Source organism: Rhincodon typus, chromosome 3, assembly GCF_021869965.1.
Source record: "Rhincodon typus isolate 14 chromosome 3, sRhiTyp1.1, whole genome shotgun sequence".
NCBI classification, from domain to species: Eukaryota; Metazoa; Chordata; class Chondrichthyes; order Orectolobiformes; family Rhincodontidae; genus Rhincodon; species Rhincodon typus.
The window spans coordinates 73,103,921-73,119,658 of NC_063334.1; the positions used below are offsets into that span (position 1 = coordinate 73,103,921).

The 15,738-nt window shown below is 37.9% G+C and overlaps 1 protein-coding gene across 7 annotated transcripts in view; it reads right to left on the reverse strand.

The window, feature by feature from the left end:
* Positions 1-15,738, reverse strand: part of apc (APC regulator of WNT signaling pathway) — a 167,092-nt gene that overhangs the window by 23,350 nt on the left and 128,004 nt on the right. For 4 of the 7 annotated variants that reach the window (XM_048621469.1, XM_048621474.1, XM_048621483.1 and 1 more), the window contains exons 5-9: positions 15,323-15,431; positions 12,185-12,298; positions 11,655-11,738; positions 9,158-9,265; positions 6,958-7,080 (exon numbers count right to left, since the gene is read on the reverse strand). In XM_048621469.1, the coding sequence (XP_048477426.1) occupies positions 6,958-7,080; positions 9,158-9,265; positions 11,655-11,738; positions 12,185-12,298; positions 15,323-15,431 (538 nt within the window). Of the gene's footprint in view, positions 1-6,957; positions 7,081-9,157; positions 9,266-11,654; positions 11,739-12,184; positions 12,299-14,170; positions 14,222-15,322; positions 15,432-15,738 lie in introns of those variants that run through there. The other 3 variants (XM_048621490.1, XM_048621496.1, XM_048621503.1) reach the window with 3 other exon arrangements.

The following is a 15,738-nucleotide window of genomic DNA, read 5'->3' on the forward strand; positions in this document are numbered from 1 at the left end:
TATTCCACATTCTTTAGACTGAGGTTCCTCCTGAAACCCTTCTGGCCATTTTACTGATCATCTTAGATATTATGGCCTCTAGTTTGGACTCCTCAGATGTGCAAACATTTTCTGAACATCTATACTTCTTCCCTTTCAATTACATCAACCCTTTCATTATCTTAAAGCCATCTAACAGAGCACCCTGCAGCTGTCTCTTTTATATACAAAAGACCCACAGCCTACTCAGCTCTGTCTGGAATGTCATCCTTTGATTTCTGCAATTTTTTTGCACTTGCTTCAATGCTTCTAAATGGAAAACAGAAGCGTGCAAAATATTCCAAGTGCAGGTGAACTAAATTTAACTTAATGCCCTCCTCTTCAATTCTAATTATTTTTAATCAAACTGTTTAGACATGTTACAATATACCTCTGAGCAGGTGGGATTTAAACCCAACTTTCTGATCGAGAGGGAGAGACACTACCACTATGCCACAAGAACCCTACATATCTAATCTATCCTTTCAGAAATTAACCCTTCGATTTTGCTTTTTAAATTGACCCATCATCTTTTTGGGCCTATGGACCCGCCCTGTGCCAGTGTTTCTATGATTATGTATAACTAATTTAACAATTTGGATATCTATAATGTTTATGCTCCTATATAAATTCAGATTCTTATTATCCAAGCACTCTGCAGCTTCCTAATTCTTTACATTGATCACGTTTATCTATTTTGAAACTCATTTGTCAATTCCATTCTAAAAGTTTATATTTTGTTGTATTCTTCCTCAATATTAATTATATTTAGCAATTTGATGTCATCTACAAATTCTAAAATTGTATCTCCAATTTCCAAATCCAACTAGGAATATATGAACACCAGTGGTCCCAGTATTGATCCCTGTGGAACACAACTTGGCAGTCTGGATAGCTACCCTTAACACTTTTGCAGCTAGCTTGTTATTGATATAATGCTATAACGTGATATGCTCTGAACCTACACATTCTGATGTTACTTATATCTATCATGTAGCACCCTTTTGAAAGTCAAAGCACATTACATGTAGTACAACACTCATCTACACTTTCTACCATTTCTTCAAAAATGTGGTACGTTTGATCAAACATGACATCCCCTTCTGAAATTCTTACCGATAATTCTATTTTTGGTTTCTAATTGCTTTTCCATTAGGACCTTATGGCAAGATTCCACTATCTTTCCTACCACTGTTATAAAGCTCAAATATCTATAGATTTTGGACTTGCTCTTCCTTGCTTTACAAATAATACAGGAACAACAATGTTAGCTTTCAGACTTTTAGTAGTATTACATTTTCTAATAAATTATTACACACATATATGCTTCTGCTGTTCTTTTTCCTAGCTTCTTTTAGTGTGAAGGGATACAAATCAAAGCAGACTAGAGGCTTCATCGCCACAATGTTGATTAATTTATCAATTATCTCCTTACTTTCTATCTTAAATTTCTTTGATTTCTTACTTCAGGCCCATCTTATTAGCTTCGCTTGTGAATACCGAAACAAAACAAAATAACTATTCAATATTTTTCCTTTCAGTTGTTCTCACCTGAAGGTTGATTTTGTGCATTCTTTAACAACTCTACCTTTCCTATCTTGACTTTTCTTTTATTATTACACCAATTTACCCTCCAGAACAGAAACAAACAGCTGGAGAAACTCAGGTCTATTAGCATCTGTGGAGAGAAAGTAGAGTCAGCATTTCAGGGCCAGTGACCCTTCTTCAGTCCAGCCAGACCTGCGGAGTTTCTCCAGTTATTTCTGTTTTTGTTTTGGATTTCCAGCAGCCACAGTTGTGTGTTTATTTTTGCTTAGTATACTCTTCAAAACGATTAGTCATGACACAGGCTTGTATCTATTCCCTTAATGATCAAATTTCCTAACATCAATGGCAAAGTTTTCCTATTCTGCTTTTCTCTTTGACTTCTTCATACTCTAGTGCCATATTTAGCATTCTGGTAATCTTCTTTCTTGCAGGTAGCCTGTAGTATACTGTACTTGCTGGATAGGATCAGTGTCTGTGGTATCAACTTTTCTATCTTTTCTTTGTCCCTGTATTCTGCTAATAGACAGTCACACTCTTTCCTTTCTACATCTGCACTATACTCTGAAGTGTGACTGCATTCTACAGAAAATTCACTGTATCGAGTTGAATTTTTTTTTCATCATATTCCAGTAAAACAGCTTTGACTTCAAGGAACTCAAGGTAGAGCTTTTTCCTGCAGATGTGGAAATTTAAGACAGTTTCACTGGACTGAATAACCTGCCCTTCTTTTCTATGTTACCACGTATAGCCTTCTAAGAGAAGAAATTCCTCATCGACACCTTAAATGGGAGACCTCTTGTTTTGAAAATTTGACCCTATTTCTTGATTTCCCCATGAGGGGAAACAACTTCCAGGTATCAACCCTCTCAGTCTAAGAATCCACTGTTTCCCCAAGATCAAATCTCATTCTTCCAAATTCCAATGAATATAGGCCCAACTTGCACAACAGTTCCTCATAAGACAATACCTTTATCCCAGAAATCACCTTAGTGAACTTCTATGAACTGCCTCCAATGCAAGTATATCTTTCCTCAAGACTAAAACTACTCTGGATGTGGCTCTGTCAATGCCCTGTGCAACAGTAACAAGACCGTTCTCAGGAAAGGTCACCGGACTCGAAATGTTAAATGTTTTTTCCTTCACAGTTGCTACCAGACCTGCTGTACTTTTCCAGCAACTTTGTTTTTGTTCCTAGTAACAAGGCTTTGCTGTTTTTACATTCCACACCCGACTTGCTACATCCAGACCTTTTGTGATTTGTGTATATCCAGATCTCTTTACTGCAGCATTCTGCAGTTCATTTCCATAATATTCTGCTTTTCTATTCTTCCTGGCAAAGTCCAAAACCTAATTTTCCCACATTACACTCCATCTGCCAAAGTTTTGCATACACTTTATCCTTTTTTGTATCTTCCTCAAAATTTGCTTTCCTATCTATCTTCGAGTTGTCTGGAAATTTGGCTACAATACAGTCAATTTGACATTTTGAAAATATCCCATTTTTCTGAAGAAGGGTCCTGACCTGAAACGTCAACTTTCCTGCTTCGCTGATGCTGCTTGGCCTGCTATGTTCCTCCAGCTTCACACTGTGTTATCCAATTTATCCCGAATGTTTCTTGTAGTTACCAATCTTCTATCCACATTAATTCATTTCCCAAGCATTGTATTAACCGTTTATGAGGCACCATATTAAGAGCTTTTTGAAAATCCAAACATATACTGACTGATCTTTATCCACCTAACTTGTTACATCCTTGAAGAACCACAAGATAGTAAAACACTACTTTCCTTCTACTAAACCATGCAACTCTGCATAATTGTATTACAATTTTACAAATATTCACTGAATTCTTAATAAATTCTTAATAAAGACCAAAAGAACTGCAGATGCTGTAAATCAGGAACAAAAACAAAGTTGCTGGAAAAGCTCAGCAGGTATGGCAGCATCTGTGAAGGAGAAAACAGAGTTAACATTTCGGGTCCGGTGCCCCTTCCTCAGAACGGATTCTTAATGATGGATTCTAGCATATTCCTATGACAGATATTAAGCTAACACGCCTAAAGTTTTCCATTTTTTGTCTCACCCCTTTTTGAATGGAGTTGGTACATTTGTAGTTTTCCAGCCAGCCGAGACCTTTCCAGAATTTAGTGAAGATTGGAAGATTGAAGCCAATGTATCCACTGTCTCTGCAGACACTTTCTTCAACAACCTGGGATGCAGGCTAGCAGATCCAGATGACTCAGAAGCTTTTAGAGCTATGAGTATCCCAAGTACTTTTCTCCTGATCATTATTTGAAGTTCCTCTTTTTTGCCCCTTGCTTTTCTACTATTTCTCATCTGCTTTTTGTATCTTACACTGTGATTCAATTTCAATTCACATGGGAACATAGAAAATGGGAGCAGGAGTAGGCCATTCATCCTTTTAACCTGCTCTGCCATTCAATATTGATTATCCCACTCAGTACCATATTCCTGTTTTCTCCCCAATACCCTTTAATCCCTTTAGCCCTATGAACTATATCTAATTTCTTCTTGAAAACATTCAAATGTTTTGGCCTCGTCCACTTTCTGTGACAGAGAATTCCACAGGCTTCACTCTCTGGTTTAAAAATTTCTCCTCATCTCAGTCCTAAATGACATACCCTGTATTTTTAAACAACGGCCCAGGTTGTGGATTCCAGATTCATTGGGAACATACTTCCCACATTTACCCTGTCTAGTCCGGCTTTTAATACCATTATGAAATTCCTTGAGTCACAAATGATAGATCCTTCTTACAGTCTTTCTCAATAGAATAAAATGCCTCATCTGCTAACTCTATTCCTCATTTAGTAATTAGATATATTAGAATTACAAGAAATAATCTTAACCAACTGATGGATTAGTTGAATTGAAACTTAGAGAAATCATAATTTCATGTAAATTAATTTGAGGTGTACCCGAAATTTTCTTTTGCAAAGCATTTTGTTTTCAGAATCATCCACATGTGGGTAGTATTCAGAATTTAATTTTCTATTCAGTATGACCAGGTTAAACACTTAAGGGTAAGGTCTTAGGGAGTGTTGCTGAACAAAGAGACCTTGGAGTGCAGGTTCATAGTTCCTTGAAAGTGGAGTCGCAGGTAGATAAGATAGTGAAGAAGGCATTTGGTATGCTTGCCTTTATTGGTCAGTGCACTGAGTATAGAAGCTGGGAGGTCATGTTGCGGCTGTGCACGACATTAGTTTGGCCACTTTTGGAATATCATGTGCAATTCTGGTCTCTCTGCTACTGTAAGGATGTTGTGAAACTTGAAAGGGTTCAGCAAAGATTTGGAAGGATGGTGCCAAGTTTGGAGGGTTTGAACTATAGAGAAAGGCTGAATAGGCTGGGGCTATTTTCCCGGAGCGTTATAAGTTGAGGGGTGACCTTATAGAAGTTTATAAGATCATGAGGGGCATGGATAGGGTAAATAGACAAGGTCTTTTCCTCAGGTTGGGGGTGGGGTGGGGAGAGTCCAAAACTAGACGGCACAGGTTTAAGGTGAGAGAGGAAAGGTTTAAAAGGGACCTAATGACCATCTTTTTCATGCAGAGGGTAGTGCAGGCCAGAGGAAGTGGTGGAGGCTGGTACAATTACAAAAATTTAAAAGGCATCTGGATGGGTACATGAATAGGTAGGGCTTAGAGGGATATGGGCCAAATGCTGGCAAATGGGACTAAATTTATTTAGGATATTTGGTCTGCATGGGCGAGTTGGACTGAAGGGTCTGTTTCCATGCTGTACAGCTCTGGCTTATGAAAATATTTTCATCACTATCTGACTTAATTAATTATATACTGGACAACTAAATCATATAAACTTTAACATGATCATGCACTCAATTTTCAAAGTAAATATGCTGCCAATATGAGTCTGCTACCACAGATACTACCATCTTTAAAGATCAGGAATGAAGCCATGAAAAACAGGATTTCCATCTCAGGCTTTCCCCAGTTTAAGCAGCCACATATTAGACAGTAAGAAGCTGAAAGAATTCTGACTTCCCAGCCTCCCATCTCCATAACTGCTTTATTTTCTTGGTTTAAAAATTCGAAGAACTTCAGACCCAGGGTTTCCCAATTCTACTCCACATAATTTGTAAGAATCACTTGTGGTCAGCATTTGAGAATCTGAGCCAAAGCCTCAAAATGTCCAATTTAGAGAATGAGTTCAAAAGGGTTGAATTCAATAATTTCACTTCTATATGAAGCAATGCAGTATAATATTCCAATCTGTGCTTTTACTAATTCAGGACAGTTTCAACAGTATTCAACATTCTCAACATTTCTGATCAGGAAGCCAATATGCTACAGGAGCAGCTTTTCTTTAATAATTCATGGGAAGTGGCCTTTGCTAACTAGGCCAGCATTTATTGCCTGTCCCTAATTACTCAGAGGGCAATCACATTGCAATAGGTCTGGAGTCACATATAGGCCAGACCAAGTAGGGGCAGCAGATTTCATTCCTTTAAAATCATTAGTGAACCAGACAGGTTTTCATAACAAACGACAGTGATTAATATCCACTGTTAGGCTAGCTTCTAAACTCAAACCTTTTAAATTAAATTCAAATTGCACCACCTGCCACACCGCATTTCTCCAAAACATTAGACTGGCTTTCTGGATTACTAGTCCAATGACATTATCACTATGCCACCACCTTCCCAAATTCCAAATACGTGGAAGTTATATGTAAAGGTAAGTATTATCTGTACAATATTATTACATCAAATAAATTTCAATACTTAACCATATGTATCTAACTGTTTACAATTTAGATGTTTAGTCCTATTTACTGGTACTATACTCACTTCTTGATTAAATATACAATTACACTGTAAACAACCTTTAAGGAAACAAATTCAAATATTTAAAGCCCACAAACCCAGTACAGAAAAGCAAGCATTGCTGCTTCAGCAGTTGGGATTCGAACCAAAATGACAAAATATTGCCGGAATAAATAACATTCAGACGAATGTCCAAATTTCTGTTTTAGAGATCAGGTCATTTTCATCTTGTGTAGAATATTGTCATTTAGTTTTTCTGGTTACAATGTGGATGCTATTTGAATATATTCAACAAATGATTCAATTGCTTAAATTAATTTTGGTTCTGTTGCTTTCTGCTCGAATTCTGTTCACCAAGTTCAATCAAAACTAATCCTAATTATGAATCTTTTAGTTCCTCCCTTTGAATGTGAAGTACAGCTGTGATGATTCCCAATTAACATTACAAAGCAATATTTTGTAAATGTTTTCAAAGGACACAGTAAAGAATACAACATGCATGCATTAATGTAAAAAAGCTATACTGCTATAACAGCCAAAGCATTGTTAAAATGGATATATTAGAAAAATGCAGTGTAGCGACCTGTAGTCTGGAATCTTCGGTTACCTTGGTACCCAGGTGGCTTGTCAATCTTCTAGGAACTGAGTAGGAATTACTGCAGCTCGTCACATTAGCAGCATCTTGTTCAACCCTTGATCCTGAATCCTAAAACAGAAGACAGAATTTGAAGTGTTGAGTTTGACAAAATATTGTTTGTGAAATGCTACGAAATAAATAGAATAAAATAGCACTTTATTGTCACTTGTATTTATGAAAATGCAATAAGGTATGTATAAGTCGCCACAATTTGGCACCATTTTAAATGTAGAAATTACAAAAAGAAATAATTGAGACAAATGTTCAAGTGTTATATCATTTCTGAAGAAGGGTCCAGACCCGAAACATCAGCTTTCCTGCTCCTCTGATGCTGCCTGGCCTGCTGTGTTCATCCAGCTCTACACCTTGTTATCTCAGACTCCAGCATCAGCAGTTCCTACTATCTCTTATATCATTCCTTGCTTTGTAGGAACCATATCATCATTTTTTGAGAGTGACAAGTTGAGATTAATTTTCAGTACCTAATGGGACTTTGTATTAAGCAGGGGTAGCACCAAAGAAGATAGCTGTGGCTGCAGGAGGTAAGTCATCGCAGTTCCAGGACATCATGGCAGGAGTTATTCAGGGTAGTGTCCTATGTCAAACCAGCTTCAGCTGTTTCATCAATGTCACCATGATGATGTTAGAAGTAGGAATGTATGCAAATAACTGCACAATGTTGAACAAAATTCACAACATCTCAGATACTGAAGCAGCCTGTTGTGCAAGAGCTTTAGAACCCTAAAACAACCTTGTTATGATGTCATGGAAATGCACTGTGCTAGTAGCATAATGTGGGCAGAGTTGATGAGATGAGACAATAGAGAGAAGCAGATGGACAGAATACTGCTTCGATAATGTAAAGGTAAAATCAGAGTTTGATATATCTCTGATCATCAGGTATCGCAGTATTGGTATAATAGGTAATAAACAGTGTTGTAAAGAAGCCAAAGCTGCAAGACAGGTCGCGAGCTTGCCTTCTCCTTGACCATTCTGTTTTGACTTCAAGCTCCTGGATACAAGTAGAAAACCACATGACAAATAACAATGGCAGCCACAGAGGAGAATGTCTCGGGTCCTGACAAGAGTGAGAGATGTCAAATCTGGTGACAGGGAGATGTTGCCAGATCTTGGGGATGGTCATTGGGTCCAGTGGCAGGGAGTACAGGAGATGTCATATTCTGGTGGTTGCAGACAGTGAGGAGGCGTGGAGTTCTTAGATCCTGAAGATAAGAGTGGGGGTGCTGGGACCTGTGGGTAGGGTGTCAGGTCCTAGGATAGAGGGGAAGTGTGAGGGCTTGTAACGGGCCTGGGGAAAGCGTAGCTGTGAGGTTTTGTGGTAAATTGGGGTTGGATCAGTTGAATAGTTACCCATGAGTTAGACTAGGTTTTCAATAGTCTAACATTTCCTGAATAACACTTTACTTAACTGTAGCAGAATCCTCCACATTCTCTAATTTAAATGGATACTTTCAGAAGGTTCCAGGCACAGGGGCAGTGCCCAGCAAAATCTGCAATTTTCCAGACAATCCCCTCAGTGTCTGCTGCATGGGGATTCCATAGGGTCCCCATTCATAACTCCCATCCATGCTGCAGAAACAATTGTCTGACTATCAGAAAATCCAGGCCATAATTTCTCAGTTGGAATATAAAGCAAAATCAACATGATACAAGGCTTTTACTTCACATTCCTACAGGGTTTCACTTCATTTTCTAATGCAAATGAATTTTTCTTTGCCAATGTTATATGGTTCTTTGACAGGAGTATTTCAACAGACCATTTAAAGAGATAAAGATTGACAGCAATTAAGGATTAACATTAACTAAACATTAGACACAAGCATTACTGTACTGTACTACAAATGTTCATCAAGCCACCACTCATTCCTGAGCAATGTTTGTTCCACGCATCTAAACACAAGGAGTTAGATCTTTATTGTTATTCATCTTTCTAATGCTGAATATTCTGAAATATAATAAACAAAGCAGATATCAGAGAAAATTTACTTCGGAGGCAGGGTGGCTTGGTAAAGAAAGAGGAGGGGTGGGGAAAGAGGCACAGAGAATACATGTAAAAACCCTGTTACCAAATGATATCCATCTAACTGATAATTTTCTTAATTGGTGCAAAACTGAATCTCCTTACCTGCCCAATCCCTGTAGTACCCATACTGGCTTCTGTTGTTTCCTGACAGTCACTCTGTCGTTCTGCATCATGTGATGCTGTTTGTTCATGTTTACTTTGTGATGATTTCTGTTTAACGAATAACCATGACATTAAATTCAGAATATTGAAGTATGAGCAACGTTTAAACTTGCCTAGCTGCAACTCTACAATGGAACTGTGCTTGCATTTTATGACTTATCCTTGGAGGTCAGCAGCAAGCACCACCCTGCTCAGTGACATGACTTGATGAGAATACTGCACGTCCACAGAGATCTAATGATGTATCACAAAATCTACAGTGCTGACTGGCTGTGCTGTTAAAATGACAGGATGTAAAAAAAAAATCCTCTGGGAATGGATGAGAATACACAAAGCAGTTCTGAGAGCATTTGATCACATGAAAAACATCCTGAAAATCTATTGCCAATAAGCTCCTACTCTTTGAATGGCTCACATAATAGATATAGTTAAATAGCCTCAGGGTGGACAGAAACACTCCTCCTATTTAGTGCACTCATTTTAGACAGCTGCCCATGAAAAGATGCGTTCTTAAAAGTCTATTTTGGGAGCAGTTGTCTATTAGGAGCACCACTTATGCCTAAAATTTTAAAAATGCTACAAATTCAAGTGAAAAACATATTCAATGTCATAATTAAAGGCATTCACTACTTCCTGTGACAGCCATGATGGATTCATTAACCCAACTGAAGAGGCCTAAGTACAGCAACTAGCTCACACTACAGTGAAGTGTTGAATGTGTTCCAGTGTTGAAGGTGCCATTTATTGAATGTGGCACTAAAGTGAGGCCTTAATGCCCTCTCAGACAGATGTCAAAAGTGACAACAGTTACTCCATCTCAGAATATGCTTTGTTGGTTCTAAAGCACATTGGGACAACCGGAGGTCCAGGAAGATAAGTGCAGTGTTTTTTTTTAAATAAAGCTGGAGCCAAAACGAATTTGAATATTTAACATTTCAGAAGAAGGGCCTAGGCCCAAAACGTCAGCTTTCCTGCTCCTCTGATGCTGCTCGGCCTGCTGTGTTCATCCAGCTCTACACCTTGTTATCTCTTGAATATTTAACAGGTGGATCTCCAAATCTATAAACCTATTCAGGTACATGATGTCAGTTAGCAATGAAACTCCAAGACATTCTTGAATAACTGCAAACCTTTAGAAAACATGAGAAAGGCTATATTTCTATAAACAGGAAATGCTTATGACATTTGAAAAATGAAAACAGCTGAAAATATTAGTTGAAAAAAAATCGCTGTCTTATCAAATAATTTAAAACTGTGCTATTCCAAGAGGAGACTGCATTATTTGAAAGCTTTCAGCAGTGTTTAAATGTTATGTTTCAGTGTTCACTGAAAAATACAGACACTTAGTACAGCATTTTCTTTAGTTATCATGTTTTAAAACATCAAACAGATTCATATGATTGGATTTAAGACTTGACCATATCAATTAGAAAAAAAAGTCAGAAAAATTATTTTCATTTCCTGCTGTGGCTAAAATTACATCTTAATAAATCCAGTGCTTAGAGGGAACTCTACCCGGTCTTGCAAATTTCTCTCAACTCTTCTCCTGTAGGCTATATTGAGCTGTATTTCCAAAAGTACTGGTAGTCCTCCAGTACTGAGCTCAAGTGGACATGGTTCATTTGTAACTTCAGATTGTGAATTTTGGTAGACTATTCAATAGTGGGAATTATAAAAATAAATCCAAACCTGTCATCATCCAATATTGGTAAATTGCACTTTCCAGGAGAGCAGGTCATCTGAAACTATACTGAAGCCCTCTTATTCTTCTGCCCATCATCCCAGTAAATCAGCTTGTAGAGTACTTTTCCTTCCCTGAAATTACTCTGTGTGAAGCAGCTCCTGACATCAGTGTGAAATTAGCCTTTTACAAGCCTGGCTCCTTGTTCCACCATTATGATTTAGGTTTCCAGTTCTAATTAACTTGTTGCTTGAATCAGACAGTACTCCAACACAGTAAACTTTGTTTTTGAGATATAATAAACAATCACAACACTTAACTCTAGTATTTTTAAAAAATGTTGAGATCTAAAAACTAAAATGCATTTGACAAACTATTGCATAAATGCTAAAGTTAGGCTCAAGATGGCACAGATTCAATGTAAACACTGGCAGTGGTTAGGAAAGTGTTCAGAGTTTTGTCTCTTTGAAATAGAAACAAAATTTCCTTCAAACATGTTAGCTTCATTTTAAAAATATAATTGGTACATTAAGTAGACATTTTGAAGCAAAAAACAAGTTTCAAAAATGTAGTGATCCGGAAGCCGTGTAGTTTCATGCTGATAGCCTAACCGATAAGTAACTGTACACAGTTCTGACATAATTATTTATATAAGGAAAACTGACTTTCTCCAAGTTTGATGTTTAAAGTGAACCATGCAATCAGAACCAAATCATAATTTAAATGCTAAATAAATGATAAAAAAGACATAATGACCTCAGTTTCTGTTGCTTGGGACTGTAAGTGCTGTCGCAAACGAAGCATATCCTTTTCAATTTGCTGAATTCGGACTACTCTCATCTGCACAGGATGAACTACAGTTAGAAAAAGAAACTTTGCCTAGCCGGTTAAAACTGCATGACTACAATTTTTCTGTTTCGCATGTTTTATTCTTAATTGGAGAAAAACAAACTTTACCATGTTTATAGAACTGCCACATTACTCCTTCCAACAAATTAAAGTTTAAAATCGATGATCATTTTAATCAAAAAAATTTTGAACTTTAAGCAACAATACCAACTCCCTTTCTTTTCAATCAATAGATTGACAATTTATCTTGAGATTTTCATTTAAAATTATATTCCAGTGACTAAATGATACAAATAAATGAACTATTCTGTTCAATCCGTGCAGTGTGAAGTTCCAATCTATTATTTTCCAGCACTATTATTTTCTTGAGGTATTTAACATACAAGTTATTCCATATGTAGGTGTAACTCTATACCATGAAATTGCTCTGATACTACCTGAGCTCGCTTCTCCATATCCTGGCAGGTTCCCAGTTGTTCTTCCATTGCAGATCGAATTTGCCGTGCTTCATACTCCAACTGTCTCCTAGTCATGTCTGTCTGCACAGAAAACTATCCAAAGATGACTAAATCAATAGAATTATAATTTAAATATTATAATGATAATACAAGGAGGTAACTGATCTGGTTTCACCTCTCCCATCTTTGAAACTGACTGAGGTGTTGCACACATCCATTTCTCTTGTGTCTGTCATGCTTTACTAACTTAGAGTCATAAGAGACATACAACACGCAAACAGACCCTTTGGTCCAACCAGTCCTTGCCGACTGAAAACATTCACCTTCATAAAAACTGGCTATTAGGATTTGTAAACATTATTAGTTTGAACTTCTTTAGAATGTTGTTATGGAGGACTACAGCAGCAAAAATGTACAATTCGGACACTTACAATTTGCTGACTGGTTGGACCAAACATAATCCCAAACTAAATTAGTCCCACCTGCCTGCTCCTGGCTATATCCTTACAAACCTTTCCTATTCATGCATCCATCCAAATGTCACTTAAATGCTGCAATTGTGTCCACATCCACCACTTCCTCAGGAAGTTCACGTGAACCACCCTCTGTGTAAAAAATTTGCCCTTCATGTCTTTTATTAAAATCTCTCTCCTCTCACCTTAAAAATGTGCCCCCTAGTCTTGAAATGCCCCAACCTAGGGAAAAGACACCTACCATTAACCCTATCTATACCCCTCATGATTTTATAAACTTCTAAGGTCATCTCTCAACCTTCTGCGCTCCAGTGAAAAAACTTCCAGTCAATCCTGCCTTAATAAGTCAAACCTACCATACCCAGCAACATCCTGGTAAATCTCTTCTGAAACCTCTCCAGCTTAATAATATCCTTCCTGTAAGTGGGCAACCAGAACTAGACACAGTACTTCAGAAGAGGCCTCACCAATGTCCTGTACAACTTTAACATGTCTTCCCAACTCCTATACTCAAATGACTGAGCAATGAAGGCAAGCGTGCTAAACACCTTTTTAACCACCCTATCTATATGTGACGCAAATTTCAAAGAATCATGTACCTGAACTCCTACGTCCCTCTGTTCTACAGCACTACCCAAGGCCCTACTTCTTCAGCAAAAATAATTTCAAGTGACTGCTGACTCTTATTCAGAATGCTCTCTCTAAAACCTGCCTACATACTGGATGCAACAATCTCTTTGGAATCTCTCTTTGACCAATGCTACCTTTTTGCTCTTCCCTGCTCATGTCTGCTAAATTTCATTAAACTAAGTGTCAGAATTATACATTTTTGCTGCTGTAATCCTCTATAACAACATTCTAAAGACGTTCAAGCTAATAATGTTTACAAATCCTAATAGCCCGTTTTTATGAAGGTGAATGTTTTCACGAAGAGGACATCTTCCGTCATGTTGCTTGGCCAATGGAACAGATTTGGAAAAGATCTAGCAATTCAAAACTGAGCACCCATGGGTTCTATGGGAAACTTAATTACATTCAACCACAAAATGTCATTTCATGGCAGCACATAGCCTTAATAGTACCTTTACTGTAAAAGCAGAAAATCAACTCTTAAACAATGAGGATGTTTGAAGGCAAAAATATCTAGTACATTATCCATTTCTACCTCCATCCTGAGGTTCTCAACATCACAGAAGCCAGTCTTGAACCAATATAATCAATCCCATGTCATATCCAGAAATGAACAAGACACTGGACACATTAAAGTCTACAGGCTCCACCAACAATACTTGTGCTCCAGAACTGACTCTCTCTTCCAGCCAGGTCATTCTAGTACACATGCAGTGCTGGCATTCATTTAAAAGTGGAAAATAGTTTGGATATCACCTCAAAAATGAAGACAAATTCAATCTGGCCAAGAAGAGGCCCATTAGTGTGTTCTTGATCAAAGAAATAGAGTGTCAACAACACAACGATCAGAGCACTGACTCACCGATAACTTGTTCACCAATATTCATACGTTCTGTGGGAATCATTCAGTTCCAGATCTCATTCAAGCCTTGGTCAAACATAAGCAAGAGGTGATTCCAATTGTGTGCCCACCACTTAGGTCAGACCGATTGCCCTATAATTATTTAGCCTATCCCTCATATCCTTATTAAACAATGGTATAGTATTTGCAGACATCAAATAACTCAGTACCATGTCTGTATCTAACGAGGATTGGAAATTGGTCTTCTGTGCACTCACTGTTTTCCCTATGGGTTACTACAACAGCTTGGGAATACAATTCATCTGGCCCGAGTGATTTTGGATGTCACTCCCTCCAGCACTTCCTCTTGGTTTATGCTTATTGTCTGCAATATTTCCCTATCCTTAACTAGAATGCCTGCATGATCTCTCGCCTTTGTAAAGCCAAAGCACTCATTTAGAGCCCTGCCAAAATCATCCGCATCTGCACAAAGTTACCTAGTACATTTCTACCTTTTCCTTCCTCTTAAATGTACTGATAAAACATGTTTGGGTTTTCCTTAAATTCTACCTGCCACAGTTGTTCAGTCTAAATTTTGGAGCTCCCTAAATTACAGCATGTGGGTAAACCTTCACTATGCTGACTGCAGCAGTTGAAGAAGGCACCTTAAGCATAATTAAGCTCAACAAGAAATGGCCCTTGCCAGTGAAGACCAGATCCCATGAGCATAAATAAAACTAACAATGTGAAAGATTACAGATAAGATTATTTATCTAATAACAAGAGAAATTTTACAAAATTACATGTTCCTATCAATATAAACAATAATGATGACAGAATCATAGAATCCCTAGAGTGTGGAAACAGGCCCTTCGGCCCAACAAGTCCACACCAGTGCTGACAGCACCCGAACCCAGACTCATCCCCCATAATCTACACATCCCTGAACACTATGGACAACTTAGCATGGCCAATGCATCTAACATGCACGTCTTTGGACTGTGGGAGGAAACCCACGCAGACACACGGAGAATGTGCAAACTCGACACAGACAGTCGCCTGAGGGTGGAATTGAACCTGGGTCCCTGGCACTATGAGGCAGCATTGATAGCCACTGAGCCACCGTGCCCCCCACCCCATGGATACAATCAGCAGAAATTCAACTTAACTTACATTTTCTGTGAGAGGGAGATTATCAATCCTCTTGGTGAGATTTTGAAGTTGTGCATAGTACCAATCCTTTTCCTTCTCTTCCTTTTCAATCTCAGCAAGTAGTAAAGACCTTGCAAATAAACGGAAACTATAAAATTACAGTGCACTTACATAAGGAACATGTAAACAAATCACATAAGATATTAATCTGCTCATGGATGCAATTCATCTTTATTTTCTGTAGCAATTCTCTCATGGTCTTCCTAGATGCATTTAAACGTCAGGCTATGTTGCAAAGACTTCAGTTCTATGCCATGAAATGCACAGTGCACTATGATTTTTTTTCATTTTTTAAAAATTTTGACATATTTATATTGTTCTTCATGAAGCCTGTTTAGTTGCATATGATTCCTAGGTGAGCGAGCTATGAACACAAA